Source organism: Thalassophryne amazonica, chromosome 1, assembly GCF_902500255.1.
Source record: "Thalassophryne amazonica chromosome 1, fThaAma1.1, whole genome shotgun sequence".
NCBI classification, from domain to species: Eukaryota; Metazoa; Chordata; class Actinopteri; order Batrachoidiformes; family Batrachoididae; genus Thalassophryne; species Thalassophryne amazonica.
Genome location: NC_047103.1, coordinates 6,717,028 through 6,744,683, shown reverse-complemented (window position 1 = coordinate 6,744,683; position 27,656 = coordinate 6,717,028). Strand labels below are relative to the sequence as shown.

Genomic DNA, 27,656 nt, shown 5'->3' with positions numbered 1-27,656 from the left:
CAGAATGCAGAATTTGGACATGGAAGCACATCGCTTCACCATACCAGAACTTATGGAGGGCAGCAAAATTTGTGCTGACGCAGCTGATGGTGGAGGAAAAGCAACTGCAGAAGTCCAGCCGCTCATTCTGCTCAGCTGATTTCAGCTTTCATGGCCAAACAGAACACTCCTGTGATTCCTCCTAATCCCTACTGTCTCACACACAAACTTCCCCCAGCAGTTCTGTCATTGTTAGAAGCATTTCTGGACATTCTCTTTTGGAATGGTGTCCAGCTGGGCTGTTGCATTACTCATGGTCTTCTCATGAATCAAATAGATCTCCTTTTAGTGATGTTTTGAACTATTTGGCCAGGAAACCGTGAATGAGTGCGCCACACACCCAAATCCTCTGTCAAAAGTTCCCGCCTCAAGTTGTTCCATCATGTAAAAATCTGAGGGAGGCACAGTACATGTCTGGACTCTTTGGTTTGGTGCTGGTGTCTGATGTGCTCTGCAGGCTAGAATAAAAATTACACATGCTCAAGAAAGTTTCCCACACCCTAGAATCCTTCTGGGATCTGGATAGAAACCAACTAGACAGACAACCGGTGCACTTCTCCATCCTGTAAATAACCATCTATCTGTCACAGCCACGTGAAACGTGGACATGCTCTTAGTCTTCTCCCGTTACTATAGTACTCAACACTCAAGCATCTGCTTGCTGGACCATGCACGCACACACACAGTCAGCTGAAAAGTTCTGATTCCTAATTATGATTATTTCAGTAACAAGGCACTGAGTATCCTTGAGCACATACAGAGAAACAACATAAAAAGAGAAATATTTGGGATAAGACAAAGAGATAAAACATGCATTTTGTTCATCAGAAGATGTTTTATGATCAATCAAATGTATTGAACCAACAGAAAAATAGGGTCCTATATAACAGCCACCACAGTGCACAGCTGTGATTTAAATTGCATATTTATCAAAAACCTATAAGCAGTTTCCATTTCTAAAGTGTTTTATTGAAATTATGTTTCCATGAGGAGATAAAAAAAAAAAAAAATCTATGAAGATACTGTAAAACCACACATAATACAAGAGCATCCAAACTTTTCCATTATACCACTCACTGATTTCAAGACAAGTCAGGTCAGGTCTGGGAACAGTATTCCAACCACCAGGGACATCCCTGTGTTCTGTTTGGCAACCAAAAAGGCAGGTTCATCCACACCTCCCAAAAGCAACAGAGCCTGATACGGATTTTTTTGGGTGACCGATACAGAGGCATCAGCTGATATATACATAAAAATGACACCGATATAGTTTCTCTCCCATATGCATTAGTTTGTACAGACTGGTCACAGCTGTATGGTTTCTCTCCAGTGTGAACACGCTCATGAATTATCTGCGATGATAACGAAGTGAGGTTTTTCTTCAAAGAATTTGCACTGGTATGGTTTCTCCCCAGCGTGGATACGTAGGTGATACTTCCATGTACGTGCAGAACATAACCTCTTCCCACACTGTTCACAAGAGTACGCAGAGTCTGCACTGTGGGTGTTTAGGTGGTTCTTGTATGTACTTGAATGACGGAAACAAATCCCACACTGGTCACAGGTGTACGGTTTATCTCTGCTGTGGATGAGTTGGTGCCTTTTTAAGGATGATAAATGCTTGAATGCACTCCCACAGTGTTCACAAGTGTATGGTTTCTCTCCAGTGTGTATGCGTTGGTGGGTTTTTAACTCTGATAACGTGTAGAAAGCTCTGCCACACTGGTCACAGGTGTACGGTTTATCATCTCTGTGGATGAGTTGGTGTCTTTTCAGACCATTTGGCCAGCTGAAGGTTCTTCCACATTGGTCACAGGCATGTGGTTTATCACCATTGTGGATGAGTTGGTGCCTCTTTAGACTATCTGGCCGGCTGAAAGTTCTTCCACATTGGTCACAGGAATGTGGTTTGTCCCCACTGTGGATGAGTTGGTGTGCTGTCATTTGAGATGACTGGTTAAACGCTTTCCCACATTGGTCGCAGGTGTATAGTTTATATTTATTTGGTGGTGTTGCCACAGCTTTGTAATTAAGACAGGACTCGGGGGTGCATCCGTCTGTGTTGGTCTGTTCCTGTAATGGAAGAGAGTGAGATTAAAACTCAGCTGTAGTTCAGTGTAAACTGGACAGAAATTTTTGACATACTGTCGACCATCTGAGCATGCATCGCACAATCACCCTGGGTCCTGGATGGCAACCACCCAGACAAGTAAACAGTCTATCCCCAGATATATAAAATAACTGTAGGAAGGTGAAGTGAGTGTGTACTTGACCTTCTGCAACCAAGGAAAGTGTGAAAAGTGCTCATTAATGGCAGCCAGCAGCTGCCTTCATATCCTGAAATTAACATTTACAAAATCGATCTTTGACATTTGTGAATTGATTCAGAATCATCCAACATCTGCATGGTGATACAGCTAAGAATAGACCCCCCCCCCCCCCCCCAATTCTCCCCATCTAACAACCCCCTGTTACTTTTCAGAGATGGACCTGAATTCTTTATTTCCACTTACTAAAGATACCGTAATACCATCTAATTTTTGTTTCCATGATGGAAACAACACCACAGTTCTCTGGAACCTACCACACCTTCAGCTGTCTTTCTACGAGCAAAGATCGATTTTTTTCCAATACATTCTATTTTTACGGATGTTTTATTGCATTTTCCTAACTCCAAAAAAAGAAACATTTTCGAGTTAAGAGTCAAAACGTTAAATGCTTGACTGTGATTAAAAAGTTCAATATTTTGTGCAAACTGATCAGATCAGACATGAAACTCTTATTTTAGTAGTAAAGCTGTTATTTCTGGGGTAACTTTAATTCAACACCGCAGTGTTTACTGTTGCATTTAATTTGCTATGTTACACAGTCAAGTGTATGTTCAAAATATTTGTAAAAAACAAGATATAAAATTTTCTTCTCACCTTTTGTGAAGAACTCATGTTGCATCCTCAGTTGAGATCGCCAAATTCCACACAGATGCTCTAAACTGAGGTCAAACAGCTGACGTTCATCTGCAACTCCAGTGGGTCCACCAGACAGCTCTGAAACCAGTAAAGCAGAGACTGCAGTAAGACTGCAGACTGTGCACTGGAAGGCTAGTATAAAATCTACTCACTGTCCAGACTGACTGGTTTTAAAGTGCAACCGATACTCCACAGCTGTCCACAAACAGGTTCTGCTGCGTGTGCATGTATATAATGTAGTTCAATTCAGAACTGAGCTACATTAGATATAGAACTGACAGTCCTGCCCTCAGGCAAACTGACTGGTTTTATATGGTAAGAAGAGCAACACTCATCCAAGATAGATTTAAAAATCAGTGCAAATGCGCTGGCAGCCTGCAATATGTTTTGTCTGGAGGCACAGACCCCCCCCCCCCCCCGATTTAAAACCTTGAGACAGCGGATCTGATGGTTGTAAAACTGATGTCCTTAACTCACAGCAATGTTCTGCTTTACACAATCAGCAGTAACATTACTTTTGGACTTAACATCAAATCACTGTCCACCAAAATACCTGAAATTGTACCAACCTGCAATTTCAATAGTCATTATTGCAATGTCCCCCCCCCCGGGTCGGTTCTGAGCACCGGTCGGGGACAGGTCTCTCACCGTTGTCTCGGCCCTACGGCCCGAGCGGCAGTGCAGAGTACCCGACCTTCCTGGAATCCCTGGGAGGGGTACTAGATAGCGCTCCGACTGGGGACTCCATTGTTCTCCTGGGGGATTTCAATGCCCACGTGGGCGGCGACAGTGAGACCTGGAGGGGGGTGATCGGGAAGCATGGCCTCCCCGATCTGAACCCGAGTGGTGTTCAATTGTTGGACTTCTGTGCTAGTCACAGTTTGTCCATCACGAACACCATGTTCGAGCACAAGGGTGTCCATAAGTGCACGTGGCACCAGGACACCCTGAGCCGGAGGTCGATGATCGACTTTGTAGTCGTATCATCTGACCTTCGGCCACGTGTCTCGGACACTCGAGTAAAGAGAGGGGCAGAGCTGTCGACCAATCACCACCTGGTGGCGAGTTGGATCCGCTGGGAGGGGAGGAAGCCGGTCAGACCTGGCAGGCCCAAACGTATCGTGTCTGCTGGGAACGACTGGCGGAACCCTCTGTCAGGGAGGTCTTCAACTCCCACCTCCGGGAGAGCTTCTCCAAGGTCCCGGGGGAGGTTGGAGACATGGAGTCCGAGTGGACCATGTTCTCCACCTCCATTGTTGATGCGGCCGCTCGTAGCTGTGGTCGCAAGGTCTCTGGTGCCTGTCGCGGCCGCAATCCCCGAACCCAGTGGTGGACACCGGAAGTAAGGGATGCCGTCAAGTTGAAGAAGGAGTCCTACTTATCTTTGTTGGTAGGTGGGACCCCAGAGGCAGCTGACAGGTACCGGCAGGCCAAGCGTGCCGCAGCCCGTGCGGTCGCAGAGGCAAAAACTCGGGTCTGGGAGGAGTTCGGGGAAGCAATGGAGGAGGACTATCGGTTGGCCTCAAAGAGATTCTGGCAAACCGTCCGACGCCTCAGGAGGCGGAAGCAGCTCTCCACCAGCACTGTTTATGGTGTGGGTCGGGAGCTGTTGACCCTGACTGGGGATGTTGTCGGGCGGTGGAAGGAGTACTTCGAGGATCTCCTCAATCCCATCGTCATGTCTTCCGAAGAGGAAGCAGAGACTGGGGACTCATCCATTACCCAGGCCGAAGTCACTGAGGTGGTTAGAAAGCTCCTCGGTGGCAAGGCTCCTGGGGTGGATGAAATCCGTCCTGAGTACCTTAAGTCTCTGGATGTTGTGGGACTGTCTTGGCTGACACGCCTCTGCAACATCGCGTGACAATCGGGGACAGTGCCACTGGATTGGCAGACTGGGGTGGTGGTCCCTCTGTTTAAGAAGGGGGACTGGAGGGTGTGTTCCAACTATAGGGGGATCACACTCCTCAGCCTCCCCGGTAAGGTCTATTCCAGAGTACTGGAGAGGAGAATTCAACCGATGGTCGAACCTCGGATTCAGGAGGAGCAGTGTGGTTTTCGTCCTGGTCGCGGCACACTGGACCAGCTCTACACGCTCCATCGGGTGCTCGAGGGTTCATGGGAGTTCACCCAACCAGTCCACATGTGTTTTGTGGATCCGGAGAAGCCGTTCGACCATGTCCCTCGGGGCACCCTGTGGGGAGTGCTCCAGGAGTACGGGGTCCGGGGTCCTTTGCAAAGGGCTATCCGGTCCCTGTACGACCGCAGCAGGAGCTTAGTTCGCATTGCCGGTAGTAAGTCAAACCTGTTTCCAGTGCACGTTGGCCTCCACCAGGGCTGCGCTTTCTCACCGGTTCTGTTCATTATTTTTATGGACAGAATTTCTAGGCGCAGCCAGGGTGTAGAGGGGGTCTGGTTTGGGAACCACAGAATCTCGTCTCTGCTGTTTGCGGACGAAGTGGTTCTGTTGGCTTCGTCAAATCAGGACCTTCAGCGTGCACTGGGGCGGTTTGCAGCCGAGTGTGAAGCGTCCGGGATGAAAATCAGCACCTCCAAATCCGAGGCCATGGTTCTCAACCGGAAAAAGGTGCTTTGCCCTCTTCAGGTCAGTGGAGAGTCCTTGCCTCAAGTGGAGGAGTTTAAGTATCTCGGGGTCTTGTTCACGAGTGAGGGACGGATGGAGCGTGAGATCGATAGACGGATGCAGTGATGCGGTCGCTGTATCGGACCGTCGTGGTGAAGAGAGAGCTGAGCAGGGGGGCAAAGCTCTCGATTTACCGATCCATCTATGTTCCGATCCTCACCTATGGTCATAAGATTTGGCTCATGACCGAAAGAATGAAATCGCGAGTACAAGCGGCCAAGATGAGTTTCCTCCGCAGGGTGGCTGGGTGCTCCCTTAGAGATAGGGTGAGGAGCTCGGTCACTCGGGAGGAGCTCGGAGTGGAGCCGCTGCTCCTCCACGTCGAAAAGAGTCAGTTGAGGTGGCTCGGGCATCTTTTTCGGATGCCCCCTGGACGCCTCGCTGGAGAGGTGTTCCGGGCACGTCCCATTGGGAGGAGGCCCCGGGGAAGACCCAGGACACGCTGGAGGGACTACATCTCTCGGCTGGCTTCCGGAGGAGCTGGGGGAGGTGTGTGTGGTCGGGAGGTCTGGGCGGCTTTGCTTGAGCTGCTGCCCCCGCGACCCGACTCAGGATAAAGCGGAAGAAAATGGATGGATGGATGGATTGTTGCAATGAATTGGTAAGTCCTCCTAAATATTCCTATGCTTGTGTTTTTTGTTTTTTAAAGAAATACACCTTTCCATTAAGTGTATTTTCAATTTGCTATTTCAAATTGCGCAATTTTGCATTTATGTCTCACATCAATAAGTATTTTTTTCTATATCAACATATACATCATAAACGCAAATTTACAATTTACCTGTGCTGTTGTGTACTTTAAATAAGAGCTGTACTAACATCAAGTTGTGGCTGTCAAATGATACTTTATTAATATGAAGAAAATAAATAAAATCATTAGTAACTGTGGTATGCGTAAGAAGGCGACTCCAGCATATTGTTTCAAACTTTCTATGTCAAAAATTACTCCGTACACATACGTTACCGGAACCTCCCTCACGTTGTAAAAGTAGCTAGAAAATAATCTTTATGACTCGCTGTACTGTAAGTGCGTTTTACAGCAAACAGATGATGCAATGTCATTCACATGTATATGGAAGTGCAGTGGCCCGAGAATAAAACCTTGTAGTACTCCATCTGCCATAAAAAAGGGGGTGGGGGATAAAATTGTGCCACTAATCTCAACTGGCTGCTTTTGCTCTGTCAAATGAAACCAAAACCAGCTTACAGCTGATTCATGATATCCTACAGCTTTAAGCTTCAGTAAAAGGATCCCATGGTCTATGGTATCAAATGTTTTTGTACATAAAGGGGTACCATACCAATGTAATGGCCTTTATCCTGCTCCATCTTAATATAACGGTGACTTAGTGGTTAGCACTGTTGCCTCGCAGCAAGAAGGTCATGGGTTCGATTACCACCTGTGGCCCTTTCTGTGTGGCTTCCTCCGAGTGCTCCGGTCTCGATCTCAATGGGACTAACCTGGTTAAATAAAGGTTAAAAGGTGGCCAAACATGTACTGGTAGAACATGCAGAACTGAACCCTGACTGATATTCAAATAAGAGCTTGTGAGCTCAGGGATAGTCCTCCAACTGAACGTGGACCACTCTCAAAATAATTAAGATATTGTGTTCAAAATAAAGGTGGGATGATAGTTATTTGCATCTAGTTTATCATTTTTTCAAATAAACTGATGTCACCCAGGCCATTTTTAATTCATCAGGAATAATTCCAGATAAGAGAGAGAGATTTAAAATATGTGTAATAGGAGACACAATACACTTGATGCCATCTTTAATAAAGCTGGGTGACAGTTGACCTAAACCAGTCTCCTTACTTGACTTTAGTTTGAATAAGATATTGAGGACCACATCTGCTGAAATCTCTAACAGTTTAAAACCATTTCCAGGAGCATTACGCAAACTATAAAATATGACTCGGCCCATATTTACCAATAGCAGGTGGAAGCTTGTTGACGAGCGCAGAAGCAGCAGCAGTGAAAAATGCATTGAAGTGCTTGGCTACTTCACACTTGACAAATGTGATAACACTAGCACTATTCAGCCCCATGGTTCTCGGGTTAGTGCGACATTGCAAAGACATTCAGAGACTTTTAAGTGTTTGCCAGTTTCTTAGGTGTATTTTTAAGGTCATCAACTTCAACTCAGACTGAACCGTTTCTTCTCATATTGAAAAATGCACTTCTTGTATCAGCTGTTTTTTTTTTTTTTTTTAATTTTCCAAAAAATTAACGACATGGAGGATTTCTCCGGCCATTCAGAAATCAGCATGTTGTTCAATACAATCATATTTGAGTGGAATTATGGGGTCTAACACCGAAAGGAGCTTTGATTTAAATACCTACCACACCTGTTCTACCTCACAATCCCTTACCTGCTGACTGTCTACCTCAGACAATAAAGGCAGTGGACATCCATATGTAGCCGTATTTGTATAGTGAAATTCTATTCATACATAGCGTCTATCACTGATCAATATGGGTCACATGATTATGAGGCTACATATACATATATTTGCCACTGATACATAGATTCCTAAACTATGTTAACCACAGTCACTATCCATAATAAGGCTGTGCTATGTACAAATAGAATTTGGAATTATTAATATGGTCATGTACGAACAGCCATTTCGAACAAAAATGTAAAAATAAGTCTGGTTATAATTCCTCATAGATCTTGAACTTTTCTACATTATGAGAAAGTCATTTAAACAGAAACAACAAAAACACTGGCATGATTTATATCGTGTTATATCAAGTAATTATTATTATGGGACATTACTGTTATTTAATTTCCCTTTACTATATCAAACAGTTGAATATTATTCTTACGTCGTTTTGTAAAGTTAAAATAATGACCTGGACTTTTCTGTCAAACATTAAAAATTGAAAGTTTCCAAATTCCCAATAAGACTTCTGTTATTAATCTTTCGCCGCTTTTATCTTCGCGACGTTTTCCCAGAACTGAATGATTAAAAAACAAACAAACAAACAAACACTTATAAACGGTATCTTTCAGACAATAAAAACCTTATTTTACCTCAAAACATAATTCTTTTTGACAGCAGGCGGACTCTTTTCCAAATGCACCATTTCCGGTTGGTCCGTCCAAAATAAAAATCCAACGGAAACAACAGCCAAGGTCGAAATATCCGTGTGTTCTAATTTTCTTTAACTGTACAAAATCTTGACATACCTGGACTTTACTTCAAATAATATAAAAAAAAGCACAAAAAGCACATTCTGTTATTTTTCAGTTTTTATGGAAAAACAAAGTCCATCATATTAAAAGATCACAGTTAGTCAAAGAGTACGAGAATAGGGGTATTAAAGCTTTAGAATTATGACTGCTGGGACAGGCTCCAGCCCCCCACGACCCTTCACTGGACTAAGCGGTAGAAGATGAATGAATGAATGAACTCTTAAGATTAAATGGCTGAAAACATTCTTATCACAGCTGGAGTCCATGTGGTTTCATAGATCCTTATTTTTAAAAGTAGGGGTGAATGAATTCCTTCTAAAATGTGATTTTGAGGTACACAAGGTTCCTGTTATCTAATTTCCACAAGCAGATTCTTTATTACTGGAAAATGATATTCACTCATAATTTCTCCCATCATGAATCTGTTCTATGGAACAACAGAGTGATTAGAATAAACAGGAAATCAGTATTCAGAAGAGACTGGTGTGATAAAAGTATTTTGTTTGTAAAGGATGTGATGGATTCTGATGGAAATCTTTTGGACTTCAGGGCTTGACAGAAAAACAATAAATATGTGATTAATTGTTCTCAGGGGGGAAACAACTTTTGTAAAGCAATCCCCAATTAATCGAAAATACCTCATTATATTCAAATGTTAAATTGGTATTACCAAAGCTGATGATTAGTGATTGTCACCTAAATGATAAATTGGTTAGTGCAGCCTTAAATTCTGTAGTATTTTATGATTATAACAGAGGATTTAAAGCACAAGTGACTGATAATGTAACTGTGTCTATGATGGTAAAAGCTCACTAAATATATTAGATAGCCTTTTTCGCCACAGATTAAAGAAATTTATTTTAATCATATATTATTTAATATGGATTTTTTGAACTCTAATGTCTCTGATATAATATTATTCTAATAGGTAAATATCATATGCATTCTAGTATGTGGAGAAATAGTAAACCCCCCTTTGACTGGTTTATAAACAATTTCAAATTATTTTTTTCTATTCCTTTAAAAATTATATTCCAACAAAATAGCTAGAAAGATCTGTGGAAATATATCTCATTTCTTGCTTATTCGAATTATACCCAAGACTTTGCTTACTTTTTTATTTTTGGTAACACTGTATGCCTTGTGATCCATAAAACTCAAGTCCAAGTTGTAATCCTTACTTTGTATTTTGACACCTTTATTGTATGAAAATGTATAGTCCCTACGTGAAGATGTTTTTATATGTTCTGTTTTCTTGTGTTCTAAAAAAAAAATCTTATAATTGCACACAAACATATAAGAACATAAGGAGCTTATTGTATATTATTTACATATAATAAAATACAGGGCAACTGAACATTTACAGATCAAATTTGTCTATAAAAGAAGCTAGTTTTGAAGAATTACTGGATTCAAAGAAATACATTTTAAAATCTTAAATGGGGAATATCCATGTAGTGAGTTGGTCAGGTCACATTGTATGTATCCGTTCCTGGTGGATGTAAGTTTGAGGTAAAAATAAATAAATAAATAAATAAATAAAATGCTATATCAATCAATCAATCAATTTTTTTATATAGCGCCAAATCACAACAAACAGTTGCCCCAAGGCGCTTTATATTGTAAGGCAAGGCCATACAATAATTATGTAAAACCCCAACGGTCAAAACGACCCCCTGTGAGCAAGCACTTGGCTACAGTGGGAAGGAAAAACTCCCTTTTAACAGGAAGAAACCTCCAGCAGAACCAGGCTCAGGGAGGGGCAGTCTTCTGCTGGGACTGGTTGGGGCTGAGGGAGAGAACCAGGAAAAACACATGCTGTGGAGGGGAGCAGAGATCGATCACTAATGATTAAATGCAGAGTGGTGCATACAGAGCAAAAAGAGAAAGAAACACTCAGTGCATCATGGGAACCCCCCAGCAGTCTACGTCTATAGCAGCATAACTAAGGGATGGTTTAGGGTCACCTGATCCAGCCCTAACTATAAGCTTTAGCAAAAAGGAAAGTTTTAAGCCTAATCTTAAAAGTAGAGAGGGTATCTGTCTCCCTGATCTGAATTGGGAGCTGGTTCCACAGGAGAGGAGCCTGAAAGCTGAAGGCTCTGCCTCCCATTCTACTCTTACAAACCCTAGGAACTACAAGTAAGCCTGCAGTCTGACAGCGAAGCGCTCTATTGGGGTGATATGGTACTACGAGGTCCCTAAGATAAGATGGGACCTGATTATTCAAAACCTTATAAGTAAGAAGAAGAATTTTAAATTCTATTCTAGAATTAACAGGAAGCCAATGAAGAGAGGCCAATATGGGTGAGATATGCTCTCTCCTTCTAGTCCCCGTCAGTACTCTAGCTGCAGCATTTTGAATTAACTGAAGGCTTTTTAGGGAACTTTTAGGACAACCTGATAATAATGAATTACAATAGTCCAGCCTAGAGGAAATAAATGCATGAATTAGTTTTTCAGCATCACTCTGAGACAAGACCTTTCTGATTTTAGAGATATTGCGTAAATGCAAAAAAGCAGTCCTACATATTTGTTTAATATGCGCTTTGAATGACATATCCTGATCAAAAATGACTCCAAGATTTCTCACAGTATTACTAGAGGTCAGGGTAATGCCATCCAGAGTAAGGATCTGGTTAGACACCATGTTTCTAAGATTTGTGGGGCCAAGTACAATAACTTCAGTTTTATCTGAGTTTAAAAGCAGGAAATTAGAGGTCATCCATGTCTTTATGTCTGTAAGACAATCCTGCAGTTTAGCTAATTGGTGTGTATCCTCTGGCTTCATGGATAGATAAAGCTGGGTATCATCTGCGTAATAATGAAAATTTAAGCAATACCGTCTAATAATACTGCCTAAGGGAAGCATGTATAAAGTGAATAAAATTGGTCCTATATGACCACATTGTTTGTTGAATAGGGAAGTGTACAAACTGGTAGTATACACACACACACACACACACACACACACACACACACACACACACACACACACACACACACACACACACACACACACACACACACACACACACACAGTCTAGGAGCATGCACTGATGCTGCGCTTCACCACATCCACAGTACCACCAAATGGTCTTGGGTCCTGGATGACAGCCACCCAGACAAACAACTGGTCCACTCCCACATCTGTAAAATAACCATCTGTCTGCTGCAGCAGGTGAAAGGTGGGCATGTCCTTGGCCTTCTCCAGCCCATGGGGTACTGTTTGTATGCAACAGCAGCCACACCCCAGGCAACGACTTCGACACGCTGGTAGAACCAGGTGAGGGTAACTGACGGGACTGAAACCCTCAGTGAGTTAGGGGGTCGTTTAATCCGATGGTCTTTGTGGAACAAACCATCATTCAACGGAAAGGAAAACTGTTACAGCAGCACGCTGTGGAGTGTAGAGAGCAAGATGATATGCGCAGAATTCCGGGTCATCCACTGTATCATTTTCCGTCCTCCAGCTGTTTTGAACTCAGCTTGTCACTGGAAATAGATTCTTCGGACAACAGAGTGAAGTCAATATAGTACAACTTTTCCTCACTTTAAACAAACTCGTCACACTCATTTTCCTCTGTATTTGTATTGTCAATTGTGTTGGTTTCATGGCCCAAGCAGAGGGTCACCCCTTTGAGTCTGGTCTGCTTGAGCTTTCTTCCTCAAATCATCAGAGGGAGTTTTTTTCTTATCACTGTCACCTGTGTACTTGCTCTGGGAGTTGGTAAGGTTAGACCTTACTCATGTGAGGCACCTTGAGACAACTTTGTTGTGATTTGGCGCTATACGAGCCATGCGGCTCCACCGCGATGCGTGGAATTCCTCCACGTCTGTCTCAATGTGCCGAAAAAGTGCTGATGTCCACGTCTTCCGCAATTCCTGTGCTAGTCAGAGGATGTCCCGGATAAAACACAGCGTCCAGTTTAGAAATGAACGGCACATTCCACTGTTACAGGAGTTTTTGTCATAAGCGGAGGAATTCTGCGCGTCGCGGCAGAGCCGCATGGCACAAACCAACGCCGTGATGAAGCCTCACAGGACATGTTGGGGCATATCCAGCTCATGCACAATTTCTCGGATAGTCACACGACTAAAAAGCCACCGACAGCCGTCTGAAATCCATCTCAAAGCTGTCCTGTGAGACCAACACGGAGGTGGTTTTGTCCCGCGCAATGAGCGGCACGGTGGCGCATCCGTCCGCTTCTTTTTCCATGAAAAAAAAACTCCTGTAACAGTGGAATGTGCCGAAAAAGTGCTGATGTCCACGCCTTATGCCTTTTTTGTGGAAGTCAGACGACGTCCCGGATCAACAAAGCCTTCACGTTGGAAATGATCTGGTTGTTTCAGCAGGGTGTCAGCCTGTCGGAGTGCGCCGCGCTCTCAGACGCTGTGGGCGGTCTTTAAACCGTCTGGAGCACTCCTTAATCTGTGTAATCCCCATAAAATGGTCCCTGAAAGCCATCTGAATTTTCCGAATGGTGTTCACCTGGAGGTCTCTCACAGGTTCTGGAAAAATTTGATGCAGCAAAGCTCCAAATCATTCAGACATTTATTCGCAATAAAAATCCGACGAGAGGGGTGGACCACTGCTCACACAAAGCCTGCTCACAGGCGAATGACGCAACCGACAGGCGTGAAAAAACTCACACATGCGCACGAAGGTTCAAGCTTGGCTGATGCAATCACACCTGATTCAAATCCATATGGTTTTTGAAAAAATAAAAAGGTCCGATACTTTTCTGACAGACCTCGTACTAAACCAATAGAAAACCTGAGTCCTTCCTATCTTATAGCCACCACAGTTCACAGCTGTGATTTAAATCGAGTATTTAAACAAAATCTATAAGCAGTTCTCATTTCTAGAGTTTTATTTAAATGATGTTTCCATGATTAGAGTTTTAAACAAAATCACCAAACATAAAACCAAACTTTTTCATTATACCTCACGCTGATTCCAAGACATGTCAGGTTAAGTCTGGGAATGGTATTTCACTGTATCCACCAACCCACAGAGCATCCCTGCATCCTGTTTGGCAACCACAAAGGCAGGTCCATCCACACCTCCCAACGGCAACAGAGCCTGACTGATATGGATTTTTCGGGGAGGCCGATACAGATGTATCTGCTGATATATACACATCAAAAATGGCAATGAGTCCTAACATTCCATTATCAAACCCTGATGACATAGAAATGTAACTGAGGCTTGACATTTTCCAGTTTAAACATTAGACATTATATAAATAACTTTCAGTATAACCAACAACCAACCAACATATGTCACACTGCCTGCTGTCGTATTGGCAGTCGCCATGTTGCATCACGTGGCATTTGCATAAAATAGACTTCTGATCTATTCTGGCTCCACCTACCTGATGGCATAGTGACCACTTACTTCATGTGGATGTCAAACACCCACTCTAATTGAAATTGAATTGCAAGTGGTCACTCTGCCTGTTTCTTGTCACTAATGTGACCAAGGGGTGATGTGGGTTCTAGCCATGCTTGACAGCATTTCCAACAGCCAAAGTGTTTTGTATGCATTATTTATTTGGTAAAAACAAAAGTTTTAATATTGGCAAAAAGAATGCAAATACAAATATACGCATAAAAGGCTCGTATTGGCCGATATTATTGACCAACGGATCGAATGTATCAGTTGGGCTCTTGAGAGCAGCCATCTATCTGTCACACCCAGGTGATACATGTGACATACGTTGACCTTTTCCACTTAATGGGTTCCTCAACAATTAGGCAGGTGTGCAATGGCATTTCCACAGCACAGCACACCATGTGGCCATAGTGTGTAACTAACACTGCCAGTAGTGAGCCTCATCTGGGTGTCCCTTAGTACTGTGAGCCTCATCTGGGTGTCCCTTAGTACTGCAACCTCTCTTCAGTCCAGTGATGCACAATGATCCAAGAGAGACCAAGAACCAAATACATCGAGCTCCACTTCAACTCATCTTGCACAATCGAGACAAATTTCACTGTTCCCACATTCAGTCACCAAGATGTGCCTAAATTTATCAACACTAAGCATAACTAAAGACCACAGCACAGCAGGCAATGTCAGTGGTTAGCTTACAACGTATTCAGCAAATCTAAAACACAGGCAAGTATTTTGTTCTTAATGCCTGTCCGTTCATCAACATTTACCTCATAATCCATTCAAATCTCCTGTGCCTGCTGACCCTTTCCTCAGCCTTCAAGCCACTTGTTTCTATCCTGGGGTCACATGATATCAAAAGTACATCATATTCATTTGATGATGTCTCGCTGCAGAAGGATGAGAATAACCTCAAACAGCAAAAGCACATATGAGCTTCGAATGTATCAATATTTCGTAGTTGTGCAGATAACCAGATTTAAAAAAACAAAACAAAAACATGATTAGTGATCAAAGTTCTACCACTCCAGTTTGTACATGTACTTAGAGGAGCATCGCTTCCTCAGTTTAGATGCTTCTTGTCTCCTCCAGTGACCTAAATCATAGAAGCTTCTTTTACACTGTCCACACCAGTACCGTTTGTTCCCACTGTGGCTACGTTGATGTTTGGAGAGCCTGGATGATGAAAAGAAACTTTTCATGCAGTGCTGACACTGATATGGTTTCTCTCCTGTATGCATTCGTTTGTGCACCACATATGAATACTTATGACAGAAATTCTTCCCACACTGATCACAGCTGTATGGTTTCTCTCCAGTGTGAACACGCTCATGAATTATCCGTGATGATAATGTATTGAGGTTTTTCTCACAGTATCTGCAACGGTACGGTTTCTCCCCAGTGTGGATACGCTGGTGATACTTCCATGAAAGCGAGGAACATAACCTCTTCCCACACTGGTCACAAGAGTACGTTGTGTCTGCATTGTGGGTGCGTAGGTGATTTTTGTATGTACTTAAATGACGGAAACAAATCCCACATTGGTCACATGTGTATGGTTTATCTCCACTGTGGATGAGCTGGTGTCTTTTTAGACTATTTGGGCAGTTGAATTCTCTCCCACACTGGTCACATGTATGTAGTTTTTCACCACTGTGGATGAGTTGATGCCTTCTTAAGGTTGACAGATGTTTGAATGCTCTCCCACAATGTTCACAAGTGTATGGTTTCTCTCCAGTGTGTATACGTTGGTGGTTTTTTAATTCTGATAACGTATAGAAAGCTCTGCCACATTGATCACAGGTGTACGGTTTCTCATCACTGTGGATGAGTTGGTGTCTTTTTAAACCATTTGGACGACTGAAGGTTCTTCCACATTGGTCACAGGCATGTGCTTTATCACCGTTGTGGATGAGTTGGTGCCTCTTTAGACTATCTGGCCGGTTGAAAGTTCTTCCACATTGATCACAGGAATGCGGTTTGTCCCCACTGTGGATGACTTGATGTGTTTTAAGGTGAGACGACTGGTTAAAAGCTCTCCCACATTGGTCGCAGGTGTATAGTTTATATTTATTTGGAGGTGTTGCCACAGCTTTGTAATTAAGACAGGACCCCGGTGTGTGTCCATTTGCGTTGCTCTGTTCCTGTAAGGAAAAAGAGATTAATACTTGGCTGTTGCTCAGTTTAAACTGGACATACTGGCCCATCTTCAACATACTATAGACCCATCTAAACTTGCTAATGAAAACCAAGTCACATGCATTTCAGAAACAGTCTGTCAGTCCTGGGTGAAGGCTTTTCATAAATTTATTTTTTTTTTTTTGCTATTTTTGTTGTACATTTTTAGGTTTTGATGTGTTCATATGTGTTTTTGATCACATTTCCTAGTTTTATTCTTTTGATGTTTCAATTTCCCTTCCCAGCATGACACGAGATGAAAATCCTCATCTGCAAAGTCATTGCCAGGCCAAGTGTGCTGTATAGATCTGAGACTTGGATCACCCATCAAGCAATTACGCCAATGCTGCCTTCAGAGTATTTTCCACATCAGGTGGGAAGACTACTGTCCCAACTTCAGCATCCTAGCTGAAGCCAAGCTCCAAAACATTGAGTGTGTCATCATCAAGAACCAGCGTTGGTGGGTGGGTCACATCATTAGGACAGATGATGGCCGGCTTCCCAAGCAGATCTTGTACTCCTAGGGGAGTGAAGGAAAACGGTCCAGAGGAGGGCAGAAAAGACACTACAAGGACCTCATGAAGCACAATGTCAAGAACTGCTCCATTAATGGGAAGACCTTGGAAGAACAGGCAAGGGGCTGAGCCAGATCCACACAAAAAAAAATGCAGAGAACAACACAGAGTAGAAGAAGAAAGAAAGGAGTAGAGTAGAAGGAGAGAAAGAGCAAGATCCTAACCAAAAGAAGCAACCACATGCAGCATCTGTCAAAAAGAGCACGTGTCAAGACTGGACCTGTTTGTCATCTCCGTGTCCACCATCCTATCCGGGAACAGATCAACGGACAGACAATCTTCCTCGACACAGAGGGATTGCCATGACAACCTTGTGTCAAGTACTCTAATCCTTGCGACTCATGAGTCTGACTGCAGGTCTACACTTCACTATAGCCAACCATCACATCATCCAGAGCCACATTTTCTCCTTAGATAATTATTACAGTGTGGTCAAGAAGCTTATCCTTCCTCTAACAGCTCACTGTTCAGTGTCTCATACTGTTTGATATTTGTTACCTGGTTAAGTACGTAGGTGTTTTCCAACATTACCAAGGAACACTAGGCAAGTTCCCAGTTAATCCCCTAGTTGCTCACGGTGTGTGGTGAGCACCTTGTATGGCAGCACCCTCACAGTGGGGTAAATGTGAAGCATTATTTGTCAAGAGCTTTGAGTGTCTGATGCAGATGGAAAAGCGTGATATAAATGCAGTCCATTTACATTTAACATGATGGAAAATTTTCTTCTCACCTTTTGTGAAGAACTCATGTTGGGTCTTCAGTTGCAGTCAAAAAATTCTAGACAGTTGGCCTGAAAGGAGATCAAACAGTCGATGTTCCTCTGTAACTCTAGTGGACATCTGTCTTCCAACCACTCAGCTGTAAAACCAATTACCCGACAGAGAACACTAAAATAATCATGAACAGTCTCACAGTACTACAGATTAGTAATATTTCATCAATTTGTCAAAAAAAAAAAAAAGAAAAAAAAAGAAAGATGGATCTCTGCTGTCAGTGCTGAACCACAGACCACCACTATCTGTATAATCAAAGGTCTGAAGAGGATCCTGAGATTTGCTGCGTCTACTGTGGACAGAGAATCTACAGTCTGTATTTGGTACATGTCTAAAGGTTAAAAAGACAAGCAAACTGCTGAACCAAGCTCAATTTCTGTGATCAAGTTGCACTTAGACAGATGGATTGAGCGAGTGCATCTACTTCTGCTAAGTTTGGCACATTAGGTGTTTTTTGTTATAACCATGTTTCATGTCTACACCCTGTGTAAACCCTGTTCAGTTCAGTTCTTGGTGCCCTCCATCAGCTAACAATATTGTATCAACCAGGGTTATTAAAATTTTGTATTTTCCATTAGTTTTTTTTAGTTTTGTTTACAGTTCAGTTGTGTTGATGCACTGATGTGCTTTCCCGAGTCTACAAATGAAGTGCACGTGTGGAATGAACCTGCCATGTAAGCGGTATGTGACTAATGTGTACTTTAAAAAGCAGGAAATGTCCACACTGGACATAGACCAGGTTTGACATTCAACGCTGCAATCGCATCCTGCCAATGATGATACGAGGGATGATTGAGAATTTTTTACCCTGACCCAGAAAAAGTAGGATGTGGTTCTCCATCTCTAGCATTCTGAGAAACCAACATTTCTCAAAAATGCTTTTTTGCTTAGATAACCCACCACAATGGAGATGAAGTTTATATGGCATTTACCATTTAGGCATTATGACCATTTGTATATATAATTCCTGAATTTTCAGAGCCCACAAGTAAAGTAAACACAAAGATCAATGTTAATACAAACCGCCACTTTTACAGTAAGTTTTCTTTAGGGGATGAATATGTGAACATTTCTGAGGTCATGAATATGTAATATATCTGGAGGAAGCAGTTCTTAAAAATAAAAATAAAAAACTGGGTGACCTTGCAAAAAAGGACTCTAGTGAGGGAAGCCTCCAAGACAGACAACTCTGAAAGATACTAGTGAGGGAAGCTTCCAAGACAGATACATCTCTGAAGGAGACTAATGAGGGAAGCCACCAAGACAGACATCTCTGAAGGAGACTAATGAGGGAAGCCACCAAGACAGACATATCTGAAGGAGACTAATGAGGGAAGCCACCAAGACACAGAGAAATATCTGAAGGAGTCCTAAACTCATAAAGTATTTGTGTCAGACACTACGGGTTCCCCAGTTTCTGACTTATTGCCAGTAAGTTTTTACGCTAGTCAGGACACTACAAGGTGTAAAAATAGCAGCGTACATTAAATATTAACAAAATAAAAAGCTAATCAGCTGGGATGTCTCCAAAACTGACACCCAGATTTATTAGTGTCGACGTCTCTCTGCGAGATGAAATCAAGGCGTATGTTTTCTCCCAGAAATAAATGTTTAAAAAACTATAAGCAGCGTTATTCCGATTTTTTTTTTTTTTTTACCTCAAAACTTGATTCTTGTCTGACAACGGCAGGACTTTTCGAAGGCGCACCGTATGCGGTTGGTCCGTCCGTAATAAATGTCCGATGGAAACAGCCAGTGTCAAATTATCCGGCTGCGACCCGCAGTTCTGTCTCAGAAAAAAAAAAAAACGGGAGAGAAGGAAGGCCGAATTTTTATATTTAGTTTATTTTCATTTTTATTATTTACAAAAACATGCTCCAATATTTATGGCATTTACAAATGACTACATTTTCTTTTCCATACCTTATTTATTTTTAAAGTACCTTCAGACTAAGTTAAATTGACACCAAGAGCTTATCGTCACATAATTTATATGGACAGAAATCACATGAGGACACACATTTGTTGAAATAGACTTGTACAGAAAAAGACAGACAGAAACAAACATGCAATTTCAGATTTTTATTTCACTCAGCATGCTGCAAGTCTGGAGAAAAGAGATAATTTAAGAAGGAAATATAATTTAAGAAAACAGTGTGCCTGTACAAACAAATGTGCCTTACGAGACATGGTTACAATGGGCTAAGGAAAAGCAATCGTGGACTGTGGATGACTGGATGAAAGTCATATTCAGTGATGAATCTTGAATCTGCATTGGGCAAGGTGATGATGCTGGAACTTTTGTTTGGTGCTGTTCCAATGAGATTTATAAAGATGACTGCCTGAAGAGAACATGTAAATTTCCACAGTCATTGATGATATGGGGCTGCATGTCAGGTAAAGGCACTGGGGAGATGGCTGTCATTACATCATCAATAAATGCACAAGTTTATGTTGATATTTTGGACAATTGAAAGGATGTTTGGGGATGATGAAATCATTTTTCAAGATGATAATGCATCTTGCCATAGAGCAAAAACTGTGAAAACATTCCTTGCAAAAAGACACATAGGGTCAATGTCATGGCACAGGGTCAATGTCAACGAGCAGATCTGATTTGATGCAGGTGTTAATTTGGGGGATGAAAATTTACAGGGTGATTCCATAATTGTTTCCTCAGAATTGAGTGAGTCCATATTTTTTTCCTCTGCTTGGTCTAAAAAAGTAACCGTTACTGACTGCCACAATCTTTTTTTCTTGATTTCTTATAGTGTTTCTTAAAGCCAGAAAGTTGCCATTTGAAATGACTTTAGTTTTGTGTCATGTCTGTGATCTGCGTTTTTTCTACAAAATTAAACAACTGAATGAACATCCTCTGAGGCCGGTGATTCCATAATTTTTGCCAGGGGTTGTATGTGGGGAAAAAAAAACTGTTATGGGAAACGTGCATGCGCGCATGGACATGGGTTGCCCATGTGTGCATGTAGGTGGATAAAAATTATTATATTATCAAGTCTAGTCGAAAACAGGGAAACGCGCATGCACACGTGGACACAGGTTGCCCATGGGTGCATGCATGTGAATCAAAACTGTCATATTGTCAAGTCATATTGAATACAGGGAAATGTGCATGCATGCATGGACATGGGTGCCCATGGGTGCAAGTATGTGGGTTAAAACTGTTATATTATCAAGTCATATTGAATCTAGTGTGTATTGGTGTATGTAAAGGTATTTGTGTATAGAGGTAATGTATTTATGCAAATATATGTTGATATGTATATGGATAGGTGTGTGTTTATATAGGTATGCATGATCACAAATTTTTTATTTATTCTTGGCTGCACAGCCGAAAACAGTACATGTGAAAGGGGGTAGAAAATATAAGTCTTACTTCATCCTACTCCCTTTGAGCAATGTACGGACTCTAAAAGACGAATGTGCCTGATGTATAAATGTTTTTAACTTGCTCAAATAAAGAAATGAAATAATTTAAAATAGATACAGAAATCACCAACACTTAACTTCAAGGGGGTGATGCTGGGACCGAACTCACAACCTTGTTACTACAAAACAGCAGCACTAACCACTGAGCCAGACCATGACAAGCTGCTGTTACTGATTTTGCAAAATCAGATCCAAAAGAAATCACAAAATCACACAAAACTATTTAAAAAAAAAAAACCCACTATAATAATTCTTTGTTCCGAACCAGCAGAAACAAGTAGTGGCCTGGGCAGAGGATATAGAATCAGGCTCCATCCATGCAACCATCGGTCATTTTTCTTTCAACACTATACAACTTACAAAGTCCTCAGGCCATTTAATCATATGCAACCTTTCCTCATCAAATGAGCTTTTGGACCATCTCTCAGTGAAGATTTTTACAACAGAGCCACTTCAAACACTCTGACATATCATAAGGGAGGTGATAGTCTAGTGGATTAGCGCTGGGCTTCAGACCGGAGGATCCTTGGTTCAAACCCCAACCAGACTGGAAATTCACTAAGGACCCTTGGGAGAGGTCCTTAATCCCAGAGTTGCTCCTGGTGTGTAGTGAGCACCTTGCATGGCAGCAGCCTGACATCGGTGTATGAGTGTGTCTGTGTGAATGGGTGAATGTGAGGCATAATTGTAAAGCGCTTTGAGCACCTGATGCAGATGGAAAAGCGCTATATAAATGCAGTCCATTTACCATATCACTGAAAAATGTCTACAACTTCTGGCTGATTTATATGGATAATCGCATACTAGAGTTCCCCACAAAAATCAACAGTGGCTGCAGAGAAACAGTAACAGTATACAAGTAATAATCAACAGTGGATTTGTTCAAATCTCAGTAACCCATCCACCCTTTCCCCAACCTTCAAAATATTTGTTTCTGAAATCACAAAAGTATAGCACGTGCACGTGATGAAGGTTCATTGCAGCAAGACAGGAACAACTGCAATTAGTCACTTTTGCAGCCACCTGAAAGCAGAAAAATAAAGCAGTCCCAGTGACATCAGAAACACCGACAAAATCAAACGTTCTACCACTCCAGTTTGACCATGTAGCGAGATGAGCATTTCTTCCACAGCTTAGATGTTTCTTGTGTCTTCCAGTGATCTAAACTGGAGAAGCTTCTTTTACATTGCCCACACCAGTACTGTTTCTTCCCAGTGTGGGTGCGCTCATGTTTGGAGAGACTGGATGATAAAATGAAACTTTTGGCACAGTGCTGACACTGGTGTGGTTTCTCCCCGGTGTGGATACTCTGGTGATACTTCAGTGAAGCCAAAAAACAGAACCTCTTCCCACACTGGTCACAGGCGTACACTGCGTCTCCACTGTGGATACGCTGGTGATTCTTATATGTACCTGAATGGCGGAAACAAACCCCACACTGGTCACAGGTGAAAGGTTTATCCCCACTGTGGATGAGGAGGTGCTTTTTTAGATTTTCGCCACGACTGAAAGCTCTCCCACACTGGTCACAGGTGAACGGTTTATGTCCACCATGGATGAGTTGATGTTTTTTTAAGTAGGCCAACAGGTAGAATGCTCTGCCGCACTGCTCACAAGTGTAGGTCTTCTCCTCTCTGTGGATGAGCCGGTGTCTTCTTAAGGAAGACAACATATAGAAGGCTTTCCCACACTGATCACAAGTGTGTGGTTTCTCTTCACTGTGGATGAGTTGGTGCTTTTTCAGACTTAGCTGTTGATGGAAAGCTGTCCCACATTGGTCACAAATGTATGGTTTCTCTTGAGTGTGGTTGAGTTGGTGTTTTATTAGAAGAGATGACTGTCTAAAAGCTCTCGCACACTGGTCACAACTGTACAGTTTCTCCACATTGTGGATGAGTTGGTGCCTTTTCAGACTGTCTGACCGGCTGAAAGCTCTCCCACATTTGTCACAGGCATGTGGTGGATCTCCATTATGGATGAGCTGGTGTTTTATTAGACGAGAGGACTGTCTAAAAGCTCTCCCACACTGGTCACAACTGTACAGTTTCTCCACACTGTGGATGAGTTGGTGCCTTTTAAGACTGTCTAGGCGGTTGAAAGCTTTCCCACATTTGTCACAGGCATGCGGTTGATCTCCACTGTGGGTGAGTTGGTGTGTTTTAAGGTTGGATGGCTGCCTAAATGCTCTCCCGCACTGGCTGCAGCTGTATGGTTTCTTTTTATTTGTTGGTGTTGTAACAGTTTTGTCATTCTGCCGACAGCACTCAGATCTGTGTCCGTTTGCTTTGCGTGGTTTCTGTAATGAAACAAATTTAAACAGAGTGAGCAAGAGACATTGAGAGAGAAAGAAAAGTTCAGCTGGCGCTCAACCCAAATGAGACATACGTCTTTGGCAAGCATCTGAGGGTCACTACAGATGCTACACTGATCCACATCTTGACTTGGCACAGTTTTGCACCAGATGAACACAGCTCCAGACATACAGTGATATTGGATTAAAGGATTAACTTTGAAGTGGGAACGTTCTTGTTGGGATGACAGTCCGTGACTTCCCCTAGATAGGATGCAGGTCCATTTGGGTTTACTCCCAAACCAAAGCTGAGACACATTTACAGAGGAGTCAGGTGGGATGATGCAGAGTCTTGGTAATGGACACAGATAAGTAGTCTACAGGCTGGTAATCCAACTCCTCTGCCACAGAGCCACCTGCTCTGCATTATTGTTACTATTAGGACGTGCAGAAGAGGAACAGAGTGAGAGTGAACAAAGGAACAAATGGTCAAAGTTAAAGAAGAATTTCCAGCTGAAATTCAAGAGGGAGGTGAGACAGGCACTGTGTGGTGGAAAAGAGAACCTGGACCTTTAAGCCTGTAGCAGTCAAAAATATTGCTACAGCCAGTGTGTAATGTTCTTTTTGTACACTGGGTGTCGCTATGTACTGCAAAGACATTCGTCTAGTATATAGATAGGAAGCCTAATGCTGTGGTTAGGTGTTCACCCCAGAAGGGCAAAAGGTTTTGACCACTTTACCCAGAAGGTACGACTGCCATGCTGCCTTGTTGTTTATGGATTTTCAGAACTTTCTGCTGTATTAAATAGACCATTTAACCTTTTAATGCAAAGAAGGCACCCATGAACACTATGCAACAAGCTGATAACTAGTCAAGTTACATCTTAGCATGTGAACTAGGACATTCCTGGGGATGAAACATCTCAGTAGCAGACTGAGCTCCACCTCTGTAGAGCAGAGCGCTCAGTGGATAAGGAACTGGCTTGCCAATATGTACATCTGTGCTCCAATTATGCTCATGCTACCATCTGTGTCCTTTGAAAACCCATCCTGCTTAGTCCCAAACCTGCTCTTGACCTCAGACTGGGGCGACGGTTCATCTTTCAGCAGGACAATGACCCCAAACACACAGCCAAGATATCAAAGGAGTGGCTTCAGGACAACTCTGTGAATGTCCTCGAGTGGCCCAGCCAGAACCCAGACCTGAATCCTATTGAACATCTCTGGAGAGATCTGAAAATATCTGTGCACCGACGCTCCCCATCCAACCTGATGGAGCTTGAGAGGTGCTGCAAAGAGCAATGGGCCAAACTGCCCAAAGATAAGTGCACCGAGCTTGTGGCATCATATTCAAGAAGACTTGAGACTGTAATTACTGCCAAATGTGCATCAACATAGTACTGACCAAAGGGTGTGAATACTTACTATGTATATGTGATTTGTTTGTTTGTTTGTTAAAGAAATTTGCAAAAATAGAAAAAAAATACTTTTTTCATGTTGTCATTATGGGGTGTTGTGAGTAGAATTTTGAGGGGAAAAAAAATGAGTTTACTCAATTTTGGAATAAGTCTGTAGCATAAAATGTGGATAAAGTGAAGTACTGTGAATACTTTCTGGATGCACTATATGTCAGACAGGTGTCCGATCCAGACTCTGGAGATAAGCACAGTCAAGAACTGACCTTACGACCTACAGTGCATCTGGAAAATACTCACAGCACTTCTTTTTCCACATTTTGTTATGTATTGTATTTTATGTCCCATGTTTTAGAGCTTCATGATGAAGTGGTATAGAAAAGGATTTTCTTAAAAAGAATACCTGAAAGTTCAGCTACAATTTGCCAGAAGGTACATATGCAAGGCTAGATATGATGTTTTGGTGAAGGAAAATCCTCCTCTATACTAGGGGTGGGTGATATGATGTAAAATTCATATCACTGTATAAACCCTTCACAGTAACGGTATATATCGCAATATAAACTTAAGTGTAAAAATTATAATGCAAGTGTTCTGAATGGGTCCCCTTACCAAAGCTAAATTGGGAAAAATAAATAAATAAATGACAAAAAAATAGATCTAATGTAATTGTGAGAACATTTATTGTGTGGATCTCAAAACTAGAGCTACAATTTGTCAGAAGGTACATCTAAGATGGAAGTCTAGATTTGATGTTTTGGTACACTTGTTGGGTCAGTGACTGAAGTTTCTTCTCTTGAACACTAGATGGCACACCCACTCTGAGTACATGAACTGTTTTCAGGACAAAGGCATTTATTTCCTAATTTCCAAAATGCAACAATCCCCCCCCCCCCCCCCCCCGCCGCTCCCACCACGACCAAAAAAGTACTTAATTTACTCATATTTGAAGTCAGTCTGGGTAAATTGCCGTTCCATGGCTGATGTGTTATTTCATGTGGTGCTTTTTCAAACCCGAGGTTTGATGAGCTATACGGTTTTATACCTCTAAAGCCCTATTTTAACTCATTTTGAGTGGTTTTAGATGTATAAATTTATTTTTAATAAATTAAAAAAAACTTAAAATATCTTTTATCACTGTCATTATGGGGTATTGTGTGTAAAACTTTAAGGGAAAAAAAAATAAATTCATCCATTTTGAAATAAGGCTGTAACATAGCAAAATGTGGAAAAAGTGAAGCGTGGCGAATACTTTCTGGATGCACTGTATATAACACTTCTTTCTGTTACCTGGTCACTTCTGTGTTCAAAATTACAAAAGAACAAAAAGGTTAAATTTCTTCTCACCTTTTGTGAAGAACTCATATTGTCCTTAGTCATTTCTCCAGCAGACATTTGTCTTCCAGCAGTCAGTTCTAAAACCAACAAAGCAGAGACACAAGACACCTGAGCAACTGAAGATGTTCTCTGGAGTATTAGGTACAATTCAACAGAAACTAATCAACTAAAACTTGAGTGAAATATAGTGTGTGAAAGGTCTCACAGTATGCAAAGAACTATGAATCTCTGCTGAACCACAGACCACAAAGTTCTTCTGTCTACCCACCAAGTCTCAATTTTATTTGTTGCTAAGACATTACATTAATGAACATTTTCTACAACTACAACACAGATTGCGGCACATTCCCAGCCCTTTACACAATGTCCAAGTTTCACATAATAGCAAACGCTAATAACTGTGAGGGCAGGTTTGGGTAGACATCAACCACTCCTTCAGATGTTTTCTAAAAGTAGTAAAAGTTGAGTATTCCCTAACAGTGGATGGTACGGTGTTCCAGAAATGACCACCCTTGACAGATCAAGCCATCTGGCCAAAGGTGGTGCATCTACAAGTTGCCTCGGTCAGATGCTCGAGTGGCTCTGGCCGCATAGCTGCAAGAGGAGCAGTGTTTGATGAAGTAACCCAAGGGGGTGTGGGGCTAGGCCATTAAACATTTTGAAAACTAAGCAAGCGCTTTTAAAATTTATATAGTTTTCAAAACTTAAGAAACCATGTTTATCTAAGATGTTGCAATAATATGATCGCGGTTTCTTATCAAATATTTTTAGCAATGTCTTATACAAAGATTCAAGGGGCTTGAGTGTTGAGGCACATGTGAGGGACCAGCTGGCTGGACAGTACTTAATCTGACTGAAGATCATTGAGTGTAGGAACATTCATAGTTAGGCTGTGCCTGATATGCTTACAATTATACATGTTATATTGAATGGAATTTGCCAACTTTTTGACCTGGCTCTTAAAGACCACGGTAGAATCAAGTATCACTCCAAGACATTTAAACTCAGATACCACCTCTAATTTAATACCATTTAAGAAAATGTCTGAGTGCATTAAATTTACAGATCGTTTACAGAACATCATACTGACCTGTTTTTTTTTTTGTTTAAGTTCAACACGAGGCATGATTTAGTAAACCAAACTTGGACATCAGATAAAGCGGATGTCAAAAAGCATGAGGCTTCTTGGATGTTTTGAGCCAGTGTAAAAATGACTGCATCACCTGCATACATCAGCGTATGAACAGTTGAGCAGGAGTAGGGTAGACAGTTAATAAGGAAAATAAAATTGGGCAAAAAAACTGACTCTTGCGGAACACCTACAGGACATTTCAAGTCACAAATTGAGTCCTGTTAGATAAATATGACTGAAACCAGGACATTGCATGCGAGGAA

The 27,656-nt window shown here is 42.0% G+C and overlaps 3 protein-coding genes across 5 annotated transcripts in view; all 3 read right to left on the bottom strand.

Annotated features, from left to right (window-relative positions):
- LOC117528775 (zinc finger protein 678-like) overlaps positions 1 to 8,772 on the bottom strand; it is a 36,560-nt gene extending 27,788 nt beyond the window's left edge. The window contains exons 1-3 of one of the 2 annotated variants that reach the window (XM_034191647.1): positions 8,689 to 8,772; positions 2,964 to 3,083; positions 966 to 2,112 (exon numbers count right to left, since the gene is read on the bottom strand). In XM_034191647.1, coding sequence (XP_034047538.1) covers positions 1,381 to 2,112; positions 2,964 to 2,981 — 750 coding nt within the window. In that variant the 5' untranslated portion in view covers positions 2,982 to 3,083; positions 8,689 to 8,772 and the 3' untranslated portion in view covers positions 966 to 1,380. Of the gene's footprint in view, positions 1 to 965; positions 2,113 to 2,963; positions 3,084 to 8,688 lie in introns of those variants that run through there. The other variant, XM_034191424.1, reaches the window with a different exon arrangement.
- Positions 8,773 to 13,731: 4,959 nt separating this feature from the next.
- On the bottom strand, positions 13,732 to 19,494 carry LOC117529583 (zinc finger protein 525-like). The gene is made up of 3 exons (XM_034192449.1): positions 19,430 to 19,494; positions 17,729 to 17,788; positions 13,732 to 16,389 (listed from the first exon to the last, which is right to left on the bottom strand). The coding sequence occupies exons 2-3, from the start codon at positions 17,744 to 17,746 to the stop codon at positions 15,265 to 15,267; spliced, it is 1,143 nt and encodes a 380-aa protein (XP_034048340.1). The 5' UTR covers positions 17,747 to 17,788; positions 19,430 to 19,494; the 3' UTR covers positions 13,732 to 15,264.
- Positions 19,495 to 20,651: 1,157 nt separating this feature from the next.
- The window catches only part of LOC117529030 (zinc finger protein 708-like), a 56,975-nt gene continuing 49,970 nt past the window's right edge, over positions 20,652 to 27,656 (bottom strand). Inside the window, exons 4-5 of one of the 2 annotated variants that reach the window (XM_034191758.1) lie at positions 26,271 to 26,338; positions 20,652 to 23,514 (exon numbers count right to left, since the gene is read on the bottom strand). In XM_034191758.1, the coding sequence (XP_034047649.1) occupies positions 22,303 to 23,514; positions 26,271 to 26,338 (1,280 nt within the window). In that variant the 3' untranslated portion in view covers positions 20,652 to 22,302. The remainder of the gene's footprint in view (positions 23,515 to 26,270; positions 26,339 to 27,656) is intronic. The other variant, XM_034191827.1, reaches the window with a different exon arrangement.